General features: G+C 39.9%; 2 protein-coding genes across 3 annotated transcripts in view; one reads left to right on the top strand and one right to left on the bottom strand.

Annotated features, from left to right (window-relative positions):
* The window catches only part of LOC117288857 (F-actin-uncapping protein LRRC16A-like), a 58193-nt gene extending 56691 nt beyond the window's left edge, over window positions 1–1502 (bottom strand). For both annotated transcript variants that reach the window (XM_033769710.1, XM_033769711.1), the window contains exon 1: window positions 1317–1502. In XM_033769710.1, the coding sequence (XP_033625601.1) occupies window positions 1317–1353 (37 nt within the window). In that variant the 5' untranslated portion in view covers window positions 1354–1502. The remainder of the gene's footprint in view (window positions 1–1316) is intronic.
* A 2219-nt stretch (window positions 1503–3721) lies between these two features.
* LOC117289701 (short transient receptor potential channel 4-associated protein-like) lies at window positions 3722–25352 on the top strand. The gene is made up of 18 exons (XM_033770939.1): window positions 3722–4065; window positions 6481–6642; window positions 6789–6905; window positions 8052–8115; window positions 8836–8909; window positions 9967–10123; window positions 11418–11591; window positions 12620–12682; window positions 13747–13997; window positions 14885–15072; window positions 15683–15784; window positions 18507–18590; window positions 19626–19857; window positions 20787–20898; window positions 21370–21479; window positions 22383–22522; window positions 22968–23034; window positions 24946–25352. Exons 1-18 carry the CDS (start codon window positions 3889–3891, stop codon window positions 25138–25140), a joined length of 2469 nt encoding a protein of 822 aa, XP_033626830.1. The 5' UTR covers window positions 3722–3888; the 3' UTR covers window positions 25141–25352.
* The last annotated feature ends 1659 nt before the right edge of the window (window positions 25353–27011 follow it).

Genomic DNA, 27011 nt, shown 5'->3' with positions numbered 1-27011 from the left:
TAGCAAACCTGTGAAATTTTTACCTCAATTGGTCGTCGAATTTGCAAGATAAACATAATAATGAAAGAAAAAACAACCTTGTCACACGAAGTTGTGTGCTTTCAGATGCTTGATTTTGAGACCTCAAATTCTAACTCTGAGGTCTCGAAATTCGTGGAAAATTGCTCCTTTCTTGAAAAATATGTTACATCAGAAGAAGCTGTTTCTCACCATGTTTTTACTATCAACCTTTCCCTATTAGGGCATACTCGTTACCAAGTAAAGATGCTATTAATTATTTTGAGTGATTACCAATGTATAGGGTTAGGGTTAGGTTAATCAATCGCGGACCGTGGTCAAGTGATTAAACTGCAGGACTTGCAATCATAAGGTTGTGGGTTTGAATCCCCAGCTAACAGCTAAGTTCACAAATATTGTCATCGAGTTAATGAATCACAATATCTTGATTTGTGTAATTCATAATCATAGACGTTAAACCAATGTTTGTGCGGGAGATTGGCCGTTGCCAGCTTGGTGTTTATATCCCTCATGGGAGTTTGCTGAGTTCCCTTGATGGGAAGATCATTCAAACAAACAAACAAACAAACAAACAAACAAAACAAACAAATATAGTGTCCGCTACATGTACCTGTTTTTAACTGGACATAAATTAAAGTCATAAAATGGGTTGACAAAACCAGGCATTGCTAACTAGCCCCCACTAAAATATTGCTTTAGAAGAGACTTGGCTCCATTTGCTTCCAAGTTCCAGCAAGTTACGAAGCATGTTTAATTCCATTAAGACAATTTTCAACATTTAACAATCTCTCTAGAGTCTCTATGTATGGACTATGGTTTGATTGACATAAATTTAATAATTTTATTTTAATACTATTTTAATAATATTTTAAGTATTCATATCATCAGTTCATTTACAAAAGATTTACTCCCTACACTACAGTACAGGCTACACAAAACAGCTTCATCATATACTTTTATAAATTATTATATACATTTGTACAGAATATAAACATGCAAAAAATAGTTAATGGCCTGACGTTTCGACCCTAGCAGAGTCTTTCTCGAAGGCTAAATGAACATAAACATGTTACGCCACTGCCGCGTGTTAAGTTTATTTCTAATTCTTGTATATTGAAAAGTCGATAAACGCAACACACGTCCCAAGGAGCCGGTCCCATCCCCCACACTGTCACACACAACTTGCTCAATGCACACGTACACACAGTACGCATACACGGATCCAATACTACGCAATGCAAATCAATGGTGTAAACAAAACGAATCAGCAAGTCAGAAATCTCTGCCCTTCAACTCACCTCCCAGCTCCGATGAAATTACTTCTAGGGAGCTCATTTTTACACAAAACGCTTCCACAAGGTAGATGAACACATCAACTGTAATGCGGGGTAGGTAACTTCACGAAACACAGAACGAATAACCACGAAGAACAAGTTGACAAGATCAGGAAGTTGGTGTGGGGCTCTCACGCACACTTGTGGGAGTGGTCCGCCATGTTTGGAATAGCTACCCAACGAGAAATTCGCTGGTTCTATTTCAAGATTGTGCGGTGAGATACGGATAGAGGTTACCGAGGACCAGCCAAATAATGACCTCCTAGTTTTTTGAGGGCACAAACTTGTGTGACGTCAGGGAATTCCCTTTTGATCAAGTGGTTTTATAATGACCATAATGACCAAACCATGGATTAGGGCATTAGCACGAAACAAAAGTTGTTGTTTTCCTTCGTCAGATCCTACACAGCCCACGAGTCATAATTGTGTTCTTCGAGAGGTTAATAATAATAATAATAATGGCGCAGTAAAACTAAAAACAAAACACAACACAAAGAAAAACAGACACAACAAAATTAGTCATTGAAAACCTGTGACATAAGATAAGTTTTGAGAAGAGACTTGAATTTTGCGGTACAAACACAAGATCGAACATTAAGTGGTAGAGAGTTCCAGATGCGTGGGCGTCTACAAAGTACAAATAAAGGGGAAGTTTTTTGTATGGGAGAGACTGTTGTCTTACTAGGCCGTCGGATAACTTGTTAGTAACTTGTTTTCTTTCTAAAAATAATGTTTGATAAAACAAATTGTTGCGACAACAAAAGCATACTTTAAATATTTTAAAAACTGTCTTACCATTATTACGACGCAAAGCCTGAGGCAATGGTGGGTGGGACTCATGCAGAATCCGAAATTAGAATATTTTGAATTTTTTAATACAAAGAATGGGCACCATGCACAGATTATCATGTCATTCTTAACTGTGCATTTATTTTATTGATTACTTTATTGTTTCATTCATATTTTTGTGCAATTATTTATCGTTAATGATTGTATTTTTACCGAATGCAGAGGCTGCAAGGCCGACGGCCGGCGCGTGCGGTATATAGCGCCCCATCACAGCCGGCCGCGGCGGCGGTCTTCTTTTCGGAGTAAATAATTCGCCTAATTACCTTGAGCAAGACTAGGGACGGGTCGAAACGATACTGGTGGTGAATACCTGAACTGCTCCACAAGGTGGCGCTATAGCTAGCTCTAATTAGGGAAATTATCCTATAATAGGTCCGTTACGAAAAGCTAACATATTTTCCTCTGGCGTGTCCGACCTCCATGGTCCGACGTGGAGGTTGCGGGGAGGGGCCGTCTTGATGATGTCTAAATAATAGTGTTCAAGCCACAGGAGCTTCGCGCGGCACCCCGCTAGATGGTGAAAATTCTTTACACAAATATTTCGAAATGGAATGTGGGTGAGGGTGTCACCCATAGTTGTTAAGAAAGTAAAATAAATAAAATGTCTTAATTTTAAAAGTGGAGCAATAATATTACAGTGAAAAGTCCAACTATGTTGTAGTGCCATGCGATTGAAGACGTCATCGATATCTATATATATTATATTGTTATATGTATTTATGAAAAATTTCCCACTTAATATATTGAGGCAAACTACAAGGAAAAGTCCAATCTACGACATTTTAATGCCGTCCGATCGATGACGCCATCGATGTCGGTATCTGGTTTCATGCATATTCAGTAAAAACATCGCGCTTCGTAAAAAACATTACTATCCGGCCGTTCCGGCGTGTAGTACTAGAAAACCATAGAATGCCGGAGCGACCAAGAACGACGTGAGATATATTTTATCCTGGACAACGGGTTTCAAATGCTTAATTATTGTTGCGTGAGTTTACACAATTACAAGAGAGTTGTCGTAAGATCATTGCATAAGATGTGTTCAAAATCTTTCACCTCGCACCTCGCACCTCGCACCTCAAATATCCCGGATAAAAGAGTTATTTTGGCAGGGGAAAAAATGCGAATGACAAGGGAAGAAAATAAATTACTTCCACCGGAAATAAAAACCAAAAACTATACACGCATTTTTTTTTGCGACTTTTCTCCCTCCCCTCTTTTTTCTTTTCCCCTTCCCCTCCCCTCCCCCATTATATTTTCCTTCCCTCTTTCCCTCTTTCTTTCCCTTTTTTTTTTTTTTTTTTGGAGGGGGACCCTCTTGGGGGTGGGGGACCCTGTTGGGGTGGTGGGGGGGGGCTCAGGCCCCCCGAGGCCCCCCCCCACCCCCTTAGGATCAGTTTCAAAGCTTCAGGCTTCAGCCTGAAGCTTTGAAACTGATCCTCAAAATTTCGCGCGAAATTAATTTGGAACTACAGAGGGCGTCTTCCATAAGGAACGAAAAGGGAGCCATCTTTCATGTCCGTCATAAAATTGGGTTGCATGTCTTTGTCGAACCCCGGAACAAGTTCACTGTTTTTAATCAACTGTTTTAAGTTATCAAAGTATTTTATGTTGCATTTTTAATGTATGGAACAGCAGTTTTAATAATTCGAAATCGCCTTGTTTGTTAGTAATTCATAGTGTCATCATGGGAGATCGAAAAAGGGGGAAAAGAGAGGAGAACCCGCAACAATGCAATTTCAATTCCCAACGCAAAAGGACATCCATAAAAAATCGAACAGGACTTGCTGATCGAAGAGGAAACATTTTCCAGCGGATTCGTGATTCGCAACGAGGAATGCCACCCATCAGGTGTATTACAGAGGTATTAATCCACGAATAACCATTTCTGATTGCCATGTGGGAAAACGTCCGTATCCGCGTGTGAACTCTCTTTCATCATGTCCATGTATTTTGTCAATAACTTTTGCTGAGCTGACTTGTTTGTTGTGTAATGTGTGTACACCATTTCAGTTGATTCACTGTACAGACTGATCATCAATATCAGACTGTCAGACTGTTTCATCAATATCAAGTCATATGAATGTACACTGTACAATATATGTGTCACATGGGTTGTTTTAAAATGCCCACGACCCCCTTGAGTGACTTCTGCTCGCTCGAAGTTTGCACACTTTTTCCCCCTGTAGGCCTACATAAAGTTTGTCACACTCGCAGCACACAATCTCAGCCAGTCCACACAAAAGCATGAAAAGCGAACTGCGCGTGATTGGCTGAGATCGGGTCCTGTGGCAATTTTGATGTACAGAAAAAAAATTGTGGCATGTCCATGCATATCTCTTGGCCGACCTGAGCTTGAATAAGATTATATCCCAACTAAGAACCTGCGTTTACCGCCCGAGTACGATTACGTGGCAGACCCATTTCCCGCTGATGGCTCCCGCTCTGTTTACTGCTTGCTCTATGCGGAGCTCGAGGTTGTAGACTCGACCGACCAAATGGCCCACACATGTTTTGGGGTTGTTGTCAGTCTCCCACACCCCAGGCCAAAGGGCCTACTGCTTGTACCGCCTGTCCGTACGGCCAAAGAGAGTATGATCGCTGTGCACGTGACGTGCGGAAGTGGAGTAAATACGTCCATTTATGCTAAGTGGCCTCAATTCTGCTTGGCTGACGCAGAGAAATAACTGCAGTCTCAGACTTGAAATCAAGTCCAGTCGTGGAAGGAAGTTGCGTCGCCTGTTCTTTGGATCACACGCTGTGAGTTCTGCTTCTACATCTACTTGGATACTCGGTAGGGTCCATAAGACAGGACGTAAAGCCGAGGGACTACTTGTCCATGAGCAGTGCGGGGGTGCGATTGTACAAGGTGCAAGTAAAAAATACTTGTTGCTGCTTATAGGTGAGCAGTCACCACTCCCCTGAAAACCTCAACTGACGGGGAGGTGATGATGTTGCCGGGGAGTCAGTTCCACCAGATGACGGTTCTTGGGAAAAATGAGTTTGAGAATGACTGTATCCTACCTGGGATGATCTGATATTTGTTTGGGTGGAATGATCTTGTATTACATGGGATTGCTGGGTTAATGTATAGGTCTGGATTGACTGCAATAGTTTGGTTCTGAATTTTGTAGAGTGAGGTTGAGGCTGGCTGCCTGGCGTCGCCTTTCTAAGGTGTCCCATTCCAAGGTGTTCAGCATGGCCGACACGCTTTCAGTGCGGTGGTACAGCTGTAGAACGAACCTGGCAGCACGTTGTTGAGTGGCTTCGATTTTGGTTGATGTCTTTCTGGGTGTATGGATTCCAGACAGGGCTGCAGTATTCCAGGTGGGGTCTAACGAGTGACAAAAAAGCTTGCTGGCGTATTTTGATGGAGCAGTTCCTAAGATTGCGTCGAACAAGGCCCAGGTTTCTGCCATGACATATTAGTGGAGAAGGTGTGGCCCAGATACGGGTGGTCGGTGACTGTAGCAAGGTTCTAAATTAGGGACATAATTCTTACTCGGCCGTAAAGCGATGTTTTCGGAAATGGGACACGTTTCGATTGGGGACGGACGTCGAGGGGGTTTTAGAACAACCGGAATCCGTGTCGGAGCAGCATCAGGTCAGGTCAGCTCATCGATTGAGCTCAAAGTTATGCTTATCATAATAAGGTTACCAGCTGAACTACCATGTCTAATGTACAATTTATAACTAGTACCCTGCTCATTGTTACTTAGTATCTGATTGTATTAAAGCAATATTTTCTGCTTCAGCTTAAGTATTGTGGCTCTATAAAATTGGGCTCAGGAGTTTTGGAAGCTACAGAAAAGTCAGGCCTGATACTTCACGGAGGCAACGGAGGCGATTGCCTCCGTTGCCCCCTTGCCATTGCCTTGGTGCCCTTGAAATGCTCCAGTAGAAATTTACAATTTCCTCATAGGGTGCCCTTTGCCACAGAGAAAATGCCTTGGTGCCCTTGCCCTTTCAAAAACGAAGCATACATGCCTGGAAAAGTGTTTTGAAAAGGTAGTGGGTTGACGCATTGGTCCTAGCTCTATATGGACAACAGTTTATATTGACCCTTTTCAGGCCTGGAATTTCATCTTTGAGATGGCAAGGCCATTTTAATTTTGAAAAGGGCACTTCCATTGGAAAATCTATGGGAATTTTTGAAAGGGCACCAAGGCCAAGACGAGAGCAACGGAGGCCATGGCCTGCCTCCGTGAAATTCCAGGCTTGCCTTTTTAAGGTGTGACTTTCATACCATTGACCTTTCTACTGATTCATTTTTTTTTAGATTCCCAAAAGCATCCTCTTGGATTGTGACAACCGACTTGGTCTGGAGGATGGAGAGCAAATACCAGTGATTATCAGTGGTTTATATGAGAGCACTAGGAGCCTCCTTGATAAACAAAAATCAAGCATGGAGCTGTATTTAACCTGTATGGAAAAACTCAAGGTAGGTACATGGAGTGTTCACTTCAAATTTATCAAAATTTTCACAAAACTGACAAATGGTTCATCGGGTGTAAATGGCAATGTGAAGTACCGACAGGAATGCCCATGATATAAACACAGAAAATAATAGTTATTTTCTCTCTTCAGTTACTTGTGAAACTTCTGAACTCGGACAGCTCTCAAGAATATCCAAAGAGGAGCGGCCAGACAAGAGAGAGTCGTGTCATCCACGCCGAGGTCATTTATCTATTTGGAGGCGTCGAGGTCAGTATAAGTTAACTGTGGATTTCACTTAAAGCCAATGGACCCTTTCGGTAAACAGTGTTGTCCAAGGCCCACACTTTGTGTACCACAACTTCTATATCAAACAACAAACCTGTGAAAATTTAGGCTCAATCGGTCATCGGAGTCGGGAGAAAACAACGGAAAAACCCACCCTTGTTTCCGCGCGTTTCGCCGTGTCATGACATGTGTTTAAAATAAATCCGTAATTCTCGTTAACGAGAATTTATATTGTTTTGCTGTTTTCTCAAAAAGTAAAGCATTTCATGGAATAATATTTCAAGAGAAGTCTTTCACCATTGCCTTCTCTAAACCCTGTAAGTTATTTGTAAATCTGTGAACTTTTATTTTTTTTTCTGAACCGAAAGGGTCCAATGGCTTTAAGGTGTAAGATATTTGGTTCTTGCCCGGTTCATAAATACTTGTTGTTAATTTACATTTCTTCCATTTTACTTTTTGAAAGTCTACCATTCTGTACTTCATCTACATGTGTACCCATTGTTTCAGCACTCAGTATAGTGTGTCATTTAGACGTTCGTTCTGGTAAAGACTTTTGATAGTGTCCATTCTATACAGTGGTATGTTATAGACAAATAATGATAAAAATAGTGGCTTCTTATGTAGCGCTCATATCCAGTCTACTCATATCCGTCACTCAGTGACGTTCAAGGCGCTTCAATATTCAGTATTTTCCTGCAAGGTATTGTGGAACTGCTATATTGAAGTTTGAGATCAATTCATTATACATAGCACCATTGATTTACAAGTTGATGTGGCACAATATGCTGCCAATCAAACCAGGAACACCAGGGTGAACTCCTTCTCTTTTCGTTAATTGTACTGGGTTCTTTTACGTCCATTACACAATACACAGGACCTACGGCTTTACGTCCCATCCTAAGGATGCATCAATAATGGTTCAGTGTCTTGCTTTAGGACACAAGTGTTACACAACAGGGACTCCAACCCACACTCTGCTGAACAGAAACACCAGAACTTGAGTCCAGTCTTTCGTTCATGCCATGCCATAGTGGGTGCGCTATTTAAAACTAATGATTATTAAAGGATACCGTTTTTTATCCTTGGTATGCAATCAAAATAACTCGAAATTATTGTTGTACTTTGTAGGTGATGGTGCAACTACTGCTTCTGTCCGAGTATTACCCAACAGCCAGCAAGCCAATTCAACCAGGTATGCTAATTTTATGCTAAACACGGAATGGCTGGACTTACAAGCCAAGCACTACTTTTCTGTTTGATATGCCTGATGTACCCTATAGAGAACTGTAGTGGTCTCAAGCTGCTTGCCACAAGATTTGACCCGTTTCCATTCACCAGAAGAGGTCAAAATAAAGGTCATGTCCGGATATGAAATTTTCCGATGTTTTCAAAATGTTCTGTTTCATGTTATTTTTGTTAAATAAATTAACAAATTAGCGATGTCTTGGTGTTTTATGATGATTATACAGAAATGAATGGTCTCTGTTAAAGGGTCAATGTACTTTTTGTAGGACAAAAAACACAATGTCCACAGATTTACATTAAACTTACACAGTTTGAAGAAAATGACAGTAGAAAGCTTCTTTCAAAATATTACTTGCTGAGGTGTTGTAGTTTTTGAGAAATGAGTAAAACAATGTCATGAAAATAACTTTTGTCTCAGTGAGCATGAGACGAAAATTATTTAGCATGTAAAAACGTGTTTTCATTGCATTGTTTTACTCATTTCTCAAAACCTACAGCACCTCAGCAATTAATATTGTAAGGACTGCTTTCTACTATCATTATCTTCAAACGGTGTAAGTTTAATGTAAATCTGTGGATATTGTGTTTTGTGTTGCAAAAAGTACCCCAATCCTTTAAGGGTCAGGGGCAAACCATAATTCAGTATTTTCTTCATTTTGTTCACCAGATGTTTCCCATGCTGAAGTGAGAACCAAGTTATCCTACCATGTACTCGATGTGCTGCATTTTATGTGTATCTGTGTAAGTAAACATCCCTTCTACCATAATCTTTATTTCTCGTGGTTCTATTGGATTAACCAGTAAGAAGTCATTTCTAACTACTCACCTTCATATTGAACAACTTTTACCGTGCCGTTGTTGGTTTTTATTTGATTGAACTTTCAGAATATTTTATGTTGTTAAAAATATTGATGTCAAAATGAAACTACATGTGTTACCAAACAAAGTAAGACATCCAGCCCCGTCTCATAACATGCACCAAGAGTTTTGGTTCTCTTTCGAGAAAATGTGGGATGTCCTCGCCGTGAAACGGCCAACCCTTGTCTGTAAGCCACACTGGAGTCTTATACTTACCTCCCATGTATGAGTACAGTGATAAACAATGGTCCCAGCTTATTTATCTCTTGTATTAAACCTCGTTTGTACAACAAAAAGATGATGGTCCAGAATAAGGAATTACAGAGAGAAACAAAGGGAGATTTCAAGCATGAATTCCAGTTACTCTGTGTCCCTTTGATCATGTATTTGTGATTTGTTTACAGGTGGGTCCAGACATTGCAGGGCCTCTCTCCGATAGAGAAGACCTCATCTTCCATTTATTATAAAGGGAGATTTCAAGCATGAATTCCATTTACTCTGTGTCCCTTTGATCATGTATTTGTGATTTATTTGTTTACAGATGGGTCCAGACATTGCAGGTCCTCTCTCCGATAGAGAAGACCTCATCTTCCATTTATTATAAAGGGAGATTTCAAGCATGAATTCCAGTTGCTATGTGTCCCTTTGATTATATATTTGTGATTTGTTTACAGATGGGTCCAGACATTGCAGGGCCTCTCTCCGATAGAGAAGACCTCATCTTCCATTTATTATAAAGGGAGATTTCAAGCATGAATTCCAGTTGCTATGTGTCCCTTTGATTATATATTTGTGATTTGTTTACAGATGGGTCCAGACATTGCAGGGCCTCTCTCCGATAGAGAAGACCTCATCTTCCATTTATTATAAAGGGAGATTTCAAGCATGAATTCCAGTTACTCTGTGTCCCTTTGATCATGTATTTGTGATTTGTTTACAGATGGGTCCAGACATTGCAGGGCCTCTCTCCGATAGAGAAGACCTCATCTTCCATTTATTCACCTTAATGGCAGAGAAATCTTGCTTTCTAAAAGCAGCCACACTATTAGAAGACATCCTTGGCGTCAAACAAACCATGATTTCTCTCAGTAAAATACGTAAGTGATTTTCAAATAAAATTTTCTTTAGTTTAAGAATAAACAATTTGTTTTTTGACCGAGCAAGTCTCCCGCATATTCAAATATTTTTTTACCACTTTGGTCTCATGTGTACGTTGCTTTCGCTTGTGTGAAGGGGAAAACTCGTCCATTTATTAGGGATTCAATGTTCATTTATAAATACTCCATACAGTTTCGCTATTCCTATTGGTGGAGAGCGCATCACGTGGGGGCTTTTACACGGTTGATAAAGACACGGCTGAAGCTGTTTAAGACCGGCTGGCTTCGCGTGTTGGGCGCGCACGCTCAATGTACACAAGTTTAAATCATGTGGAACGCAATTCATAGCTATTAATAACAGCACGTAATATGTTTGTACACGGGCATAAACACACCGACCGACGCCCACAAAATTATTTCGCTTTTTAACATACGGGCATTTATGAATGGGAATAAAAGAGTAGTGACTCTTTCTTAACCTTGCAGGGTGTGGCAATCGATAAAGGCCCTCGCCTTCAGCTCGGGCCTCACATGGCTACGACCCTGCCGGTTTTAAATGGCCTTTTAAGAACTCGTCAATAATAATAATAATAATAAGACTTGTAATGCGCACATATCCACCCTGCTGGGTGTTCAATGCGCAGTAAAACCAAAAAACAAAACAAAAACAAAACATAACACAAAGAAAAACAGACACAACAAAATTAATTCGTCGCCACTTATTTATACACAATGCCTGACAGACTGTAGCCAGGAGTGCGTTCAGGCATTGTATTAATAATAAAATAAACTTGTGGAACCATCAGTTATACTGTCCGGCCCAATGACCCTTCCCAAGTATCTCTAAACCATGTCGAATACAGACCTGGGGAGGCCCGGAATTTTTGTGTCCCCCTTGGTTACCACGGGGCACTTTCTCACAGTCCCTGCCTAGGTCCAGTTACACGTTTCAAAATTAGGGGGGGGGGGTAAAGGGTTTTACTGCTTACCCCCTGCTCTGGAACACGGGTGGCTATTCCCAGGGGTACGCCTTTTGCCGGGTTAGGGGTTAAGCGATCCAAGTGTGAAAGGGTGGGCTGTTATTTCCCCTTGGATGCTCCTGGGATCAGCTTGCATGTAGTATGAGAAGGGCTTATTCTTCCAGGGGTGAATGTCATCTTTTTAACAAACCTCATCAAGATTATTTTTCAGATGTTTTTTGTCAACAATTCTAATCCCTGGAAAAAAATTGTGATAAGATTACTTGTTCTGATTATTAGCAAAGACTAATTTTAAATTTTATTTTAATCTGCAGCAAACCTTGAAGCATTGGTTACTGGGTTCGACGAGGAGCAGCTAGCTAATTTCTGTCGCGTCCTGTCCATTGCCGTCTCCGATACAGACGTCCGAGATGAACAGCCCAATCTTGTTGCTCAAGACAAGGCCAACCGTAACAAGACAGGGGTACCAGTCTCGGACTTAAACCAAGGTATGAGAAACTTCCCATTGCACCTTAACAAGAATATTGACTTCTTTGAGTGCTATACTTAAAACTATGACTTCCGGGGTTATCCCTCACCATATACCATACATATAATATTAGTGTGTAGAGTATATATAATATGTAGAGTGTCGCGGCCGAGTGGTTAAGAGTATCGAATTCAAGTTCTGGTGCTAAGTCACCGTAGTGTGGGTTCGAATCCCGGTCATGACACTTGTGTCCTTGAGCAAGATACTCTACTATAATTGCTTTTCTTCACCCAGGGGTATAAATGGGTACCTGCGAGGGTAGAGGTTGATATTGTGAATGAAAAGCTTCTGGAGCGCCACGGCAGCTCGGGGCTGTATACTCCCTAATGGGAGCTGAGAAAGATTAAAGGGATGTTTATTGGCCCAATGACCAGGAGACTAATGTAAAGCGCATTGATACGGTTTATTGTGAAATGCGCTATATAAGAACTTGTTATTATTATTATTGTTATTATAATATTGTGCCTACATGTCTAGGTACCAGAGTCTAACGTTGCTACAGGTATGGTACAATGGTTGCTGTGGGTATGGTTCACTATCTGTTGTGGGTAAAGTAAACTGGTTGGTACAGTGTAGCACATTGGTTGCTATGGGTGTAGCACATTGGTTGCTGTGGGTATGGTTCACTATCTGTTGTGGGTAAAGTAAACTGGTTGGTACAGTGTAGCACATTGGTTGCTATGGGTGTAGCACATTGGTTGCTGTGGGTATGGTTCACTATCTGTTGTGGGTAAAGTAAACTGGTTGGTACAGTGTAGCACATTGGTTGCTATGGGTGTAGTACAATGGTTGTCAAATGTGTAGTACATTGGTTGCTAATGGCATAGTACAGTGGTTGCAATTGGTCCTGTTCATGTGTTGCTATAGGTACAGTGCATCACATTCACACGGCTTTCCCGCAACTTTAAAACTATTGCTTTGTGCAACTTTAAAACTATATCTAAAGTAATAAATCAAATTGTGAATGTTTTTCCTTTTTTTGTTTAGAACTTCTCGTTGAGCTTCCAAATTTCATCATGAAGTTAGTCAAAATTGCTTGCAAAAGAATTGGTAAGTACTTACTTGATTAGCAAGTTTGAATGCCTTAGCTTCCCAGCGACAGCATTTAATTTCCCTTGAATAGAGATGTTGTCGGTTTTATAGCCAAAAAATGCTTAATTGTGGCGTGTGCTGGCAGAGTGGTCAAGTGCTCTGGACTAAAGCTATGGTGTTTCTGATCAGCAGAGTGTTGATATGTTCCTCGGATGGGGCCCTTAGCTGTATGGTCTGTGTGTTGTGTAATGCGCATAAAAGAACCCCAGTGCACTCGTCATAAGAGAAAAGGTTTGCCTCAGTGTGGTCTGAACGGCAGCTTTTTTGTGCCACAGCAAATTATAAAGGAATAGGTTTCATACGTTTCAAAAACATACTTTGCAGGAAAAAAAATGCTTTGATACTCCAATTGGGCGTGATAAAGTGCTATATGAGAACCAAGTATTATAAGTCAGCATTACATTAAGAAATCACTGTGTGGTGAAGAAGTTTTCAACTAGTGTTTTAAACCCGCGCCGGGGCCTGGACTTGATAATTTTACCGAGACGAAGTCGAGGTAAATTATCAAGAACCAGGCCTCGGCGTGTTTAAACTACTAGTTTTAAACCGATTCAACACACTTTGATTCCCTTTCATAAATACCTTTTCGGTAAAAAAACATTTAACATTTTGATTAAAAGGTAAAATAAATGCAAAATTATAACTGTTCAATGATTTCTTTTAACACAACACCCCTGCAGCTATGAAATGGTAAGGTAAACAACTCCTTATAAGGAGATGCTGTGCGCGTCGCGCGTATCGCGTGATGTTGCACAACTGTTTCAGTCGTTGCTCGCGACCAATAGGAATGAAGAAATTCTCTTATAATCACAGGTGCAAGCGCGCGTGTCACGCCAATGTTGCTACACTTTTTACTGGTGTTATATCATCCGTTCAAACAACCCCTCGTGAAGCCCTCTCGACCAATCAGAATGGATAAACTGGCTGAGGTATTTATGAATGTATATTATTTGAATAGATTTTGCTGACGATTTCCCATCCAAATGAACATTTATAAAAGTAAGTGTGATTTTCTTTTTTAGACTCTGCATCCACGGGTAACATGCCCAACCTGTTTAATGAGATTGCAGGCTGGGTGACGTGGCTAGATAGCTCATTAGCCTTTGACGCCCTTGCCGAGGTGTCCAACGATGATGGGGTGTACCTCAATCTACCTCTCCATGACCTGTCAGCGCCTATACCTCAGTCCTTGAGGACAATGCATGAGCTGGTGTACAAGGTTGAAGTACTCTATGTACTCTGTCTGCTGCTCACTGGTAAACAGCGAACAAAGGTACATTGATAAGATCGGCTGTTACAATGACCATAGGTATTAGAAACCTGGTTTTCTGTTTTTTATTTTTTTCTTGATCTTTTTTTTCTTCTTTTTTTCTTCAATGATGCAACTGTACTATTCAATGATTTAATCATTCAACTTATTTAATGATGCAACTAAATTCTATTTTTAGGGGGCTTGATGTGTTAGAATTTGCTATTTTGAAGAATAAATTTCAACATATCACTCAAGTGACAAACATTCAGAGAACATATTTTGTGTAATTGCAGGCCTAGAATTACACTAGGCCACTGGCCTTAATGCCCCTTCGAAAGATGCCCATAGACTTTAAGATTTTCCATTGGAAGTGCCCTCTGGAAGGTGAAATCCCGGGCCTGCGTTTATGGTAAATGTAACATGTTTAACTGTGGAATATGCCACAAGAAATCATTGTGTGCCTAGGGTCTGCACTCCTGTTATAGACCTCTATCACACTGTCACTATTTTGGTCATGTTTCCTGTTTCCAATAGACCGTATTGAATATGACCGTTCAAATATCTGCCCTACAACATGGCGCATGTGCGTGCATGCATGTGCCGTAGAAATCAAACCAGAAATGTTGCATGCTGCGCGTTTCATTGTAGTACGCGTTTGGCCGCGCATAGGGTTGGCCCTACAAGATGGCGACTTTTATAGCAAATAAGAGTTTATTCTATACGGTCTATCACAGTAATGAATGCTCAAATCATTGCGCATACATGGCACCAGACTATTATTTCGTCCAGCCTCAGTTTGGTTACAATGAGTTGGAAGGAATGTAAAATTAAGATGGCCACACCGTGAAAATGGTCTATGCTAAGACTGTTCCAACCAGTTATTTTCTTGATATTTTTGTCTTCTCAAGGTTCATGAAATGCTGTCCAAGTTCAAGTTGATGGCCGGTCTGAACCTCCTGTTTGATAAGGTCATCTGGAGATGTAACTTGAGGTCACGACCTCTACATGGTCATAATGAGAATTGTGACTGTAGTCCTGAGGTAGCACTCAAGGTGCAGTTCTTGAGGCTAGTGCACAGCTTCTGTGACCAGAACGAGTAAGTTTACAATTAACTTGGACTTACCCACCAAAATTTTAAAACTACCACTTATAGTTTGCAGATTTTTTCATTTAATAACATATAAATTTCCCACATTTAAGGGCGGGTGAGTTGGCGTAGTGGTAGCTTTCCTTGCCTTTTTCAGTCCCATTTTGATTGCGTGGGTTACCTGGAATAATGCGCTGGGGATTTTCCTCCCACATTTAAAACTTAAACTTCATTCTTTGTTCTCTCTCCATGGGGTTCTTGGCAAGTTAAATGATTAAGTTTCAATTTCTCTGAGTCCTTTGCTTCACAACCAGAATTTTTGTTAGAAATGAAATCTATCACATTAGTTATTTGAAATTTGAAGGGAAAAAAAAGTCCCTTACTTTGAGACACCCTTTTTTTATTGTAAAGGAGTATCCCCCCCCCTCCTTAAAATCCTCTAAAGAATTCATGAGATTCAAAGAGCACAGATAATTAATAATTGCTTAATTTTGGATGTGGTATATTAGAGTTTGAAGATTGGTATATTAGAGTGTGACATGCACACTATGAGTAATTACATGTAAGCTACTTCTGTCATTATCATATGTCATAATTTTACTTTTTATTTCCTTTGCAGGAATAAGTATCTTATCCTTACAAGAGGTGAAATCAATGAGCTGAATAGAATATCCAAACATGCCGATATACCGCCATTAGATGCAGTCAAAGACATTGACAGGTAAGTCAGGGTGCTAGACCAATACGTTATCTTGCTAGAATATCCAAACATGCCGATATACCACCATTAGATGCAGTCAAAGACATTGACAGGTAAGTCAGGGTGCTAGACCAATACGTTATCTTGCTAGAATATCCAAACATGCCGATATACCACCATTAGATGCAGTCAAAGACATTGACAGGTAAGTCAGGGTGCTAGACCAATACGTTATCTTGCTAGAATATCCAAACATGCCGATATACCACCATTAGATGCAGTCAAAGACATTGACAGGTAAGTCAGGGTGCTAGACCAATACGTTATCTTGCTAGAATATCCAAACATGCCGATATACCACCATTAGATGCAGTCAAAGATATTGACAGGTAAGTCGGGGTGCTAGATCAATTGCTAGAATATCCAGTCTTGCTGCTATACCACCACTAGGTGCATTTAGAGGTATAGATAGGTTAGTCAGGGTGCTAGACCAATACCTTATCTTGCTAGAATATCCAAACATGCCGATATACCACCGTTAGATGCAGTCAAAGATATTGACAGGTAAGTCAGGGTGCTAGACCAATACGTTATCTTGCTAGAATATCCAAACATGCCGATATACCACCATTAGATGCAGTCAAAGACATTGACAGGTAAGTCAGGGTGCTAGACCAATACGTTATCTTGCTAGAATATCCAAACATGCCGATATACCACCATTAGATGCAGTCAAAGATATTGACAGGTAAGTCGGGGTGCTAGATCAATCTTGCTAGAATATCCAGTCTTGCTGCTATACCACCACTAGGTGCATTTAGAGGTATAGATAGGTTAGTCAGGGTGCTAGACCAATACCTTATCTTGCTAGAATATCCAAACATGCCGATATACCACCGTTAGATGCAGTCAAAGATATTGACAGGTAGGCCAGGGTGCTAGACCAATAAGTTATCTGGTTTGAATATCCAAACATGCCGATATACCACCACTAGATGCATTTAGAGGTATAGATAGGTAAGTCAGGGTGCTAGACTCAGGGCTCGAATTTGGGGAAAAAGTCCACAAGACCGCAGGGCTTGTTGCTCAGAATTTTTACTGGACCGGAAGATTTTTTACAAGACCAAAATTTTATTAGGAAAAAAAAAAGTTAACACGATAGAACAGCAGGCCTTTTTCATCCCTTAGTAGGTTTTTTTTTTTTTATGAAACCCATTCAATAAAGTTCCATATACCTACTTCACGTCATTCTCGCCGCCTCAAAAAAAATATTCCGATATGATGGGCAAATCACCAACAAAACACTGCAGCGTGCAGCATTCATAAAAAGATCGTCATAAAAAGATTGACAAAAAATTTGACAGCAGTAGTCAGAAGCTCATCACTGTTGGTAGCCATACTTAGCAAGACGTTTGGCAACAAGACCTTACTTTTAATCCATGCTACACAGGGATGTGTGGTATTGCAACCAGACCTTCTTAATGCAAATTCAACACTCCTTTGTAAGGTATCAGACTTTAAACATGGTCAGTGGTAAACAAACATCGCTGTACTAAGGTGTGCCGCCGCGCCGGGTACCAACACATCATTCCCTCGTCCCAACTCGCTCACTCCCCGGGTGCATAAACATAAATGGTTTGAGACTAGATGTACAAGGTGTGGGCATGAGTAAACTGAATGGAAAACTTGTATACAGTCTGATGCACGTGAAAAAAGGACGGATTGACGTTCCGCAGGCGTGCTCAGAACACTGATTTGACGACAAGTAAAACAAAAACTTTTATTTTAAATGAGATTGAAATACATTTTGTAATGAAAGATAATATATTTCATATAATTATTTGTAATAGTAACTATATTAGTATGCATAAAAAAACACAAGAGCGCCGGACTTGTTCGGCATAAAGTTTACTGGACCGAAGCTAAAATCACTGGCCTCGGGCCTGCGGTCCAGCGTGAAATTCGAGCCCTGTAGACCAATACCTTATCTTGCTAGAATATCCAAACATGCTGATATACCACCGTTAGATGCAGTCAAAGATATAGATAGGTAAGTGAGGGTGCTAGACCATTACCCTATCTCGCTAGAATATCCAAACATGCCGATATACCACCATTGCACCGTACGTGCACTGTAGATAGATTTGTTTGTAATTCAGCGGGACACTTTAAGGAAGTTTGACACACATTATTACCCTTAAAACATCAACTTTGTGAGCAATAGGTATGTTTTTTATTCCCAGATTGTTACTTTTGTTCCAACATGGGCTTTAAAAACTATCAGCATTGCAGTTTTGACCTTGAGAATAATTATTATGCACACAATGAAAGTCGTTCAGGTCAGCTGTCCCAAGATGCATTGGTGTGAATGCAGGGGAAGTTGGCGTGCGATTAGCTCATGTCAGGGGCTCATTCGCACAAGTATGTCACGGACAACCCGCGGAAAACTAATCAAACGCACCCATTGTTTCGTTGTTGGATATTCAGACCATTGGGTTGAATGGTCTTGGGTCGATTTCACAAAGAGTTAGGACTAGTCCTAACGGAGGACTAGTCTTAGGAGATATGGAAAACGTATACGGCTAGTCCTAAGTTAGGACTAGTAATGCGTCCTAACTAGAGATAAGACTAGTCTTAACTCTTTGTGAAATCCACCCCTGGAGCTGCCTACTACGGAGCACCACAGAGAGAGGGAAAATTTGTCTTCCACTTAATGCACTGTTTCATTGTTATGCTTTGACAGATCTCTGCTATGTACAGGCCAAAAGGGAATCCTATCTAAACTAGTGGATGTACTAAAGAAAGAACCAGCAGAATCGCCGTTCAGGTAGGAATTTGTAGTCTTTGTACATGTAAATAAATCTCACTTAAAGGCAGTGGACACTATTGGTAATTACTCAAAATAATTATCATAAAACCTTTCTTGATTACGAGTATTGGGGAGAGGTTGATTATATAAAACATTGTGAGAAACATTCTCTGAAGTGATGTAGGCTTTCGAGAAAGAAGTTATTTTCCACAAAATTTGATTTCGAGACCTCAAGTTTAGAATTTGATGTCTCGAAATCAAGCATCTGAAAGCACACAACTTTGTGTGACCAGGGTGTTTCGTTCTTTCATTAATATCTCGCAACTTCGACAATCGATTGAGCTCAAATTTTCACAGGTTTGTTATTTTATGCATATGTTGAGATACACCGAGTGAGAAGACTGGTCTTTGACAATTACCAATAGTGTCCACTGTCTTTAAAGGCAAATGTTACTTTCCTGACACATTTAAAGCCCTGTTCATACTAAAGCCCAGTTCATCCCTGTGTAATAGCACCCTCATGTGTCTCATCTTCCTCCAGGTCATGTTTATATGGGGTCATAGAGTTATATATAAGAACTAGAGGGCGCACTGGTGATGCTTCTTGCACAAACGAGTTAGTGTTTATTGAACGCTAAGCGATGCTGTTTTGTCAACTTACAAAATGGCCGCACAAATACACGCTGTGGGATGCCTGTTTTTTTAACTTAGAAAATGGCCGCCTGCGCGCATGCTGGGGCGAGTATATAGGCCAGTGCACCCTTAGCTATGTATGGGGTACATTTTGAGAAAAGCAAGCACAGAGATAAGCTATTTTGACATGACACGGGACTAAGTGTAGAAAGAGGCAGAGATAAGGCATGTCAGATTAACATCCAAACCTTTTAAATTGAAAAATCTTTCTCAATTTACCAAGAAATGATCTTAAACACATAAAAAAATTGTTGATTTGGGCTGTATGCTATGGAAGGGCCAGGCGGCTGTACCTGGCTCTTCCCTTCCCTCCTTTGACAAACTGCAACTTCAACCGAAACGCAAAATTTTCTTGTCCAGATTCTGGATGTCTAGGTCTGTCGAGAGCTTCCTTCGTGGCAAGACGTCCTTCACAGATCAGACCTTCCTGCTAAGGAAGGGTCTCCTAGAGGTTATACTGACCAACGTCATCAGTACAGGAACCAAATCTAAAGAAGTCCTACAGAGTAACTTTGACTTGCTGGCTGAGCTGATGAAGTTCAACCATGTTGCCTTTAAGAGGTTTAACAAGTTCATCGAGACAGAAGAAAAGGTCAGACAAACTTTGCTGCCTTTGTTTGCATATCTGCCAACTGTTCAAAATTGAATTGGAATTGTCCAGATTTATTTAGAATACAGGCCTCACATATCAGAACATTACTACTTCTGATATTTGACAGAAATGTAGAAGATAAAAAAGTTCTAGCAAAAGAAGTTGCCATTTGCTTGTGACAGTAGAGGTTTTCTTAAAGATGCTATGTCAGATTTTTGGCCGATTTGACCCAAAAATCTTGATTTAAAATTCAATAGGTATTTTGATGGGGGGTCGAGAAAGTTTTCATTTGAGCCATTGCTCGAAAAAGTCCGCCAATTATTAGTAGAAGTGAAATAAAGTGCTCAAAATTAGTTTTTGTCGGGATCCCGACAATATATATCACGTGACCAATTCTTATGTGTTTTATAAGAAACGTTTTAAATTTTTGTCATGGTTTCTGACCATTAAAAGTAAAAGTTAATTTTTTTTTCGTTAGAGCGGGTGATACTCTTTGAAATGCCATTCACTCAAAAAAATCTATTTTTTAATGTTTGGGGCCAAAAATTTGACATAGCATCTTTAAGAGATACAGGGATTACCAACTGAGCAATCTCTAACTCTAATGTTGGCAGTGACGCTCTTTTGTCAAAACCTTTGCTTGAGGTTCAGAAGCTTTTCTCTCTGTGTCAATTTCTTCTTGCGTAACAAACAAGATCCTTTGAAATTGTGTGCAAAATCAAAATTTGGTTTATCAAGGATCTACTTCTGCTCAAATACTTTCCGTACAAAAAACATGCGCAGATTATAAATTGTGTTTGAGGTGCACTGCAAGAAATGCATTTTTTAGCCTTGGAGGAAGACTCTGCTGGGGTCGAAACTTCAGGCCATTAACTATTTTTTAGTCAGAAATGCGTTGTTAAGTATTATTCATTTCCTTTTGATTTCAGATGGAGTCTTTCTTGAAGTTAGTATCAGATAACATCGTTGACTCCAACATGTTTATAAGATGTCTAATACTGACCCTTGATCACTTCCAGAAGGAGCAACCTGATAACTATGGTGAGTATATATAATATATATAGTTGACACTACTCTGGCCAAACTCGGCTCGAGACGTTGTGACCACCGGTATGTCCAATGTTAGAAATTCGCCTCTGCCATCCAGGCCAATCCTGGGCAGCTTGAACAGCTTGCTCGTGTTGTAGGCCGATGACGTTGAGGTCGTCTATAAGCTGTGATATGTAGGTGCAGCGAAAGCTTCCACCCTGTCCGCAAGGTGGCTGGTTTGAGGAAGGTAGAGCGTGGCCAGTTAAACAAAGACGACTTCTCAGCAGGGTTGTTGTGGCAGGTGCTATGCATATGTGAGCGTATAAGTCTTTGTTGGACAGCAGTACTGGAAAGTGCTTACCAAGTGAGTACATTACTTTGGTCATTCGCGTCAAATGTTCTGCTACAATTTTTTGAAGGCTCATAGATTTTTGGAAGACTTTGGGGTTCGAAACTAACGTTAATGTTGAATTGTGTTTACAGAGTATGCGATGAGAAGTTGTCGCCTTCTTCAGTTTGTACGCAAGAGACCTGTGAGAGTGAAGTTCCTTATCAAGCTTATCAACACGGTCAATGTTGAGATCTTAACTCAGGTACGTATGGCAGACTACAATAGTAGGTATTATAAAACTGACATACTGATCCTTGTCATTTGATTGGACCTTACTTCACGTGACATTCACTATTACTCCCATCTGCACATGCGATCAAAAAGACCCATTCGCCCATGCGGAATAGCATTTCCATTCAACAGTTAGGATCATCCTTGTTCCCAATGTTTTTGAGCAGTACAGCGCCGCCGCGCCGCTGCTAAAACAAAGGAGCACCTGTGCAAAAGGTTGTGGTCCGATTTGTGCATTGTTGCCGCTACGCGGCGCTATATGATTTTTGGTTGTCAGTAATTTGTGTGATTTTTCATAATGTTATACTTTTAAAATACATCAAATGACAAGGATTTATATGTCAGTTATATAAAACAAATATTGAGTGGCTTTAACTCGTGGAATGGAAGGAATATTATCGCCGGTTATGTGTTGGACAGTTCCATTTCACTCGGCTTGCCTCGTGAAATGGAACAGTCAAAATTTTACCTTGCAATAATATTCCTTTCATTCCCCTCTGAGCCACTCAATATTTGTAAACTAGTAAGATAAACAATGTGTAGTTGCGCTTTGCTATTTTTGCTTTGATGCAACATTTGCTTAATTGTTTGTATTTGTTGTTTTTGCTGTTGTTCTTCTTCACGACCATCTCGTTGAAACCAAACATCATTAATGTATCATAGACTTCCACTTCCTAGAAACGACCTTTGAACGACCTCTTGCTCCAATAATCTTGTTAAAACTAAACATTACTTTAACTTAGACTTCCTCTGCTGAGAATGACCTTTGAACGACCTCTTGTTATTATTATCTTGTTAAAACCAAACATTAATGTTTTTTATACTTTCTCTGTTGAGAATGACCTTTCATGATTTTGTTATTCCCTCTTGACAGGAGAACGTGAGTTGTCTGAATACTACCATCATCTTCCTCATGTTTGCTGAGAGGTCTTGTGAGTTACCTGAGTATCTATCTGATCTTAGACATGAAGAGCAGAGTCAACTCAAACCAGGCTTCCTACTACAGAACTTCAGGTTGGTCTACATCCACTGCTTTGTATCTTTAAACTTGACTTGGTTAGTCTTCGGACTAAAACATAGAAATAAAAAAGATTGATTGAAATTGCAGGATCTTAAACCAGGTCTGATCCTGCTTTGTTTGCGTTTACACTAGCTGTTCATTCACATTGCAGGATCCTTTTCTTTGTTAATATCTATTTGATATATTTTCTTTTAACATGATGTTGACATGTGCAATTCAGTTTTTAACTGCGAGACATGTTTTAATAAACCATTTTTGAAATGAATTGAATTGAAGATCCGGGTCTGATCCAACTTTCTGGATCAAGTGTAAACAGGGACTGTTAGGCTTCTAGGTCGAGTTACCTCAAGTTACTGCTTGTTTAATTCTGCATTTCTCCCCTAAATGAATGAAGTGTTCACCCTTTTACTTGATATTGGATGTTGCGTTATGTTTCAGAGAGCTTGTGTTTTTCTGGAGGGATCACTACCTACATAAAGACAAGGACTCTACACAACTGGAAAAGGTACATCAAGCTGAACATTCCTTATCTATAATTACTCAGTGAAATAAATAAATTTTTATAAGAGATTTAAATTTGCATCGGGGATAAAGAATATTAATTTTGGTTTTTACCCATACACCGATGTGTGTTAGCACCCGGGTAACATGACTGTGATATTTTTTTCACAGGACTCGGGGAAAGATAATTTTTCCTTTGTTCATCCCCAAAATTGAAACATGGTAACTTAAAGACACTGGACACTATTGGTAATTGTCATAGACCAGTATTCTCACTTCGTGTATCTCATCGTATGCATACAATAGCAAACCTGTGAACATTTGAGCTCAATTGGTCAGGGAATTTGCGAGATAATAATGAAAGAAAAAAACACCCTTATCACACGTAGTGCTTTCAGATGCTTGATTTCGAGACCTCAAAATCTAATTCTGAGGTCTCGAAATCAAATTCGTGGAAAATTACTTCTTTCTCAAAACTTACTTTACTTTAGAGGGAGCCATTTTTCACAATGCTTTATACTATCGACAGCTCTCTCCATTACTAGTTACCAAGTAAGGTTTTATGCTAACAATTATTTTGAGTAATTACCAATAGTGTCCACTGCCTTTGTAACAAATTAATGACAAGTTGTGTTACTTAAAAATGTAGTGGGGATATGACTAGTTTGTTCGGGTATCCAGTAACCAAGTAGGATTAGTAACTTTGCATAGTGGGAGTATACAGTGAGGTTTGTGTAAATCTCTTTTGAGTAGTGTTGGTTCTCAAAAGAACCGTTAGTTGACAACTCAATGTTCAGTATACTTTGATCGTCTTCAGGAAAATGCTGGACTCTTGTTGCTAGATGCTGCTTAAAGGCAGTGGACACTCTTGGTAATAACTCAAAATAATTATTAGCATTAAACCTTACTTGGTAACAAGTAGTGGGGAGCTGTTGATAGTATACAACATTGTGAGAAACGGCTCCCTCTGAAGTAACTTAGTTTTCGAGAAAGAAGTAATTTTCCACAAATTTGATTTCGTGTGACAAGGGTGTTGAGATACACCAAGTGAGAAGACTGGTCTTTGACAGTTACCAATAGTGTCCTGTGTCTTTAAAGACAGTGGACACTATTGGTAATTGTCAAAGACCAGTCTTCTCACTTGATGTATCTCAACATATGCATAAAATAACAAACCTGTGCAAATTTGAGCTTGATTGGTCGTCGGAGTTGCGAGATAATTATGAAAGAAAAAACACCCTTGTCACACAAAGTTGTGTGCTTTCAGATGCTTGATTTCGAGACCTCAAATTCTAAACTTGAGGTCTTGAAATCAAACTCGTGGAAAATTACTTCTTTCTTGATAACTACGTCACTTCAGAGGGAGCCGTTTCTCACAATGTTTTATACTATCAACCTCTCCCCATTACAGGTTTTATGCTGATAATTATTTTGAGTAATTACCAATAGTGTCCACTGCCTTTAAGTACTGCCTTGGAGATGAACTGGTAGTTGGGCTTTGCCCGATGTTACAGGAACAGGATAAGCTGAGCTTAGCTCAAAACATTGAGTTGTCAACTACCGGTTCGTTTCAGAACCAACACTACTCATAAGAGATTTAGACATGGTGCCACGGCAAACCTCACCTAATTATCAAGTGATTGCCAAACAATGAGACCACTCCGGTGAGAGCCATCATTCCCACAAAATTTTACTATTTATTTATAGTTTCTTGTCATTTATCCACACAATGCAAAGCTTCAATCAATACAAACAATGTTTACTTGAATTTTTTTTCCCATCTTTATGATGTATAATTTTTCCCTATACTGACCATTTTAACAGATTTTTTCAGAGGTCAACACTTCCAGCTGGTTGTAGCTGCATGTTTACTCGTACTAAGATAACGTCTTCTGTTTTCCTTTTCCTTTGGCAGAGTTCATGCATTCAGTTTGACAAGTGGAAGGCCATCGTCAATGTCTTAATAGACGGCGACATCAAGTCTCCGTTCACAATAGCACACTATCTGGACATGGATGATCTGATGACAAAGGACATGGATGTGGACTCAGCAACTGGTCACGGTGATGACGCCAGTAAATCCAAGTTCACTCGATGTATGACCTCATGAGGGCGCTGGTCGTGTTTGACTTCATCAGGATGGCATGAATATTATCCCAACGGACAAACTGGTTGCGTTTAAGTGTGAAATGTGTGAAACGCTTATTGCTGATTGATGTTTCCCCGACTGATTGGTACTTTCGACTTAAGTGAGAATTTGATGTGCGCCGTGATTTGTGATGATTTCAACCGAGATTTCTTACCAAGGGATGTATGCCAAGGTTTACGTATTCTACGGATGTGAAACTGTATAACAATCAAGATTACAAGTGCGTCATCACTGGAAGTGCTCACGAGGTGGGAGAATATTTTTAGATCACAAATTTTTACAGACAATTTTGGAGTGATTGTACAAAAAAATGTATTTTATGAAGGAAAGTTTTGCGTGCGAACTCTTGTCTGTTTTTAAAGGGGGGGGGGGATCATTTGTAAATGAAAGAAGAACAGTCGTCATGGTTGCACCGTGTTTGTTAAGGCATAGAGAGAAAGCTGTAGAATTCAGCACAGCTGGTCTGATTTTTTGTAATGCTACTAATCTAAAGACAGCAACAAAAGATAGTCGGCTGTTGTAAAAGCACCTATGATTTTAAAATTGTTACTCATATTCTAAAAATGAAAATACCAGTAGACGGACAATTTAATTACGTCAATCAGTCGAGTATTGTTGTCGCGGTATGTGCTTACAGGTGAAAGTACCGATTTCCATTGTTGCAGTAACTCCTATTGACAAGAACAGCTTTTCAAAATTCCCGCTATTAGCTTCACGCTGAATCAGTGGAGAGATCAATCATATCAATAGGAGTTACTGCAACAATAGAACTGGGCACTTTTCACCTGTAAGCACATACCAGGACAACAATACTCGACCGATTGTAACAAACAAGGTGTCAAAATCCCTGTAATAAAATTTACCGTCTACTGGTATTTTCATTTATAGAATATGAGTAACAATTTTTAAAATATAGGTGCTTTTACAACAGCCTAGTTACTTGTTTTGCTGTCTTTACTTTGTATAAAAATTGATGGTACTTGTCCCGGTGGTGTATTCAAACATTTTAGATGCTCTTGAGATCTGAATGACTAGCTGGATGTAAAAAGAAAATTAGTAATACGCATTTCTTTTTAAAGCGCTTTATATCATATCCGAGGGCGTCTCAAAATGCTCATTAGTTTTTCTACAAGGTACGCAAAACTATGTTTGAAATACAAGCCCCATTTGTTTACATTGCACCATGTAACAGTTTCCACGGTGATGTGGTGCAGTCTGCAGCCAACACTACAAGATAACACCGGCCGAAACCCTTCTCTTAATGATACGTTAAGGTTAAGGGAAGTTGGTGCTGTACTGCTTTGTTCATGTCATGTAAAAGTTTGTAGTTATTAAATAACAAATGAACTAAAAATTTACCTCAATGGAAACTGACTGGGTTTAATTTTAAATGAATGAAAAACACTGAAAATGGCTTGATCCATGACTCGTTGTAGTTTTGTTGACTTTGGAAAGCGCATGATTTAGAAGTTGCTGGTGGAGCCAAAGCCAAATGTTACCAGACTATTAAGTGAAACATATTACAGCATAGAGGCAACAGTGTAACAATGCTAGCATTAGCTGTGGTAAAGCTGTTGTTGTGGAGTACATACTGGCAATGTCTCCAAAGTCACATTGTAACATAAAAATAGGAAATGCTGGTAATAAGTTCAGATTGAACAAACCACCTAGGTCCAATTTCATAGTTATAAATGCTTACTGCAGAATTCTGCTCTTACAGCAGCTGTAAAGCACTAAATTCTATGGACTGTAAGCGCTGAAATCCTCGATAAGCAGAGCAATGCCTTTGGGTCCAACTCACGCCAATCACTGCTCCAGATATTATGCAAATG

Source organism: Asterias rubens, chromosome 4 (genome assembly GCF_902459465.1).
Source record: "Asterias rubens chromosome 4, eAstRub1.3, whole genome shotgun sequence".
In the NCBI taxonomy this organism is placed as follows: Eukaryota; Metazoa; Echinodermata; class Asteroidea; order Forcipulatida; family Asteriidae; genus Asterias; species Asterias rubens.
The sequence above is the reverse complement of the archived record's forward strand: the minus strand, read 5'-3'. Positions and strand labels throughout refer to the sequence as shown.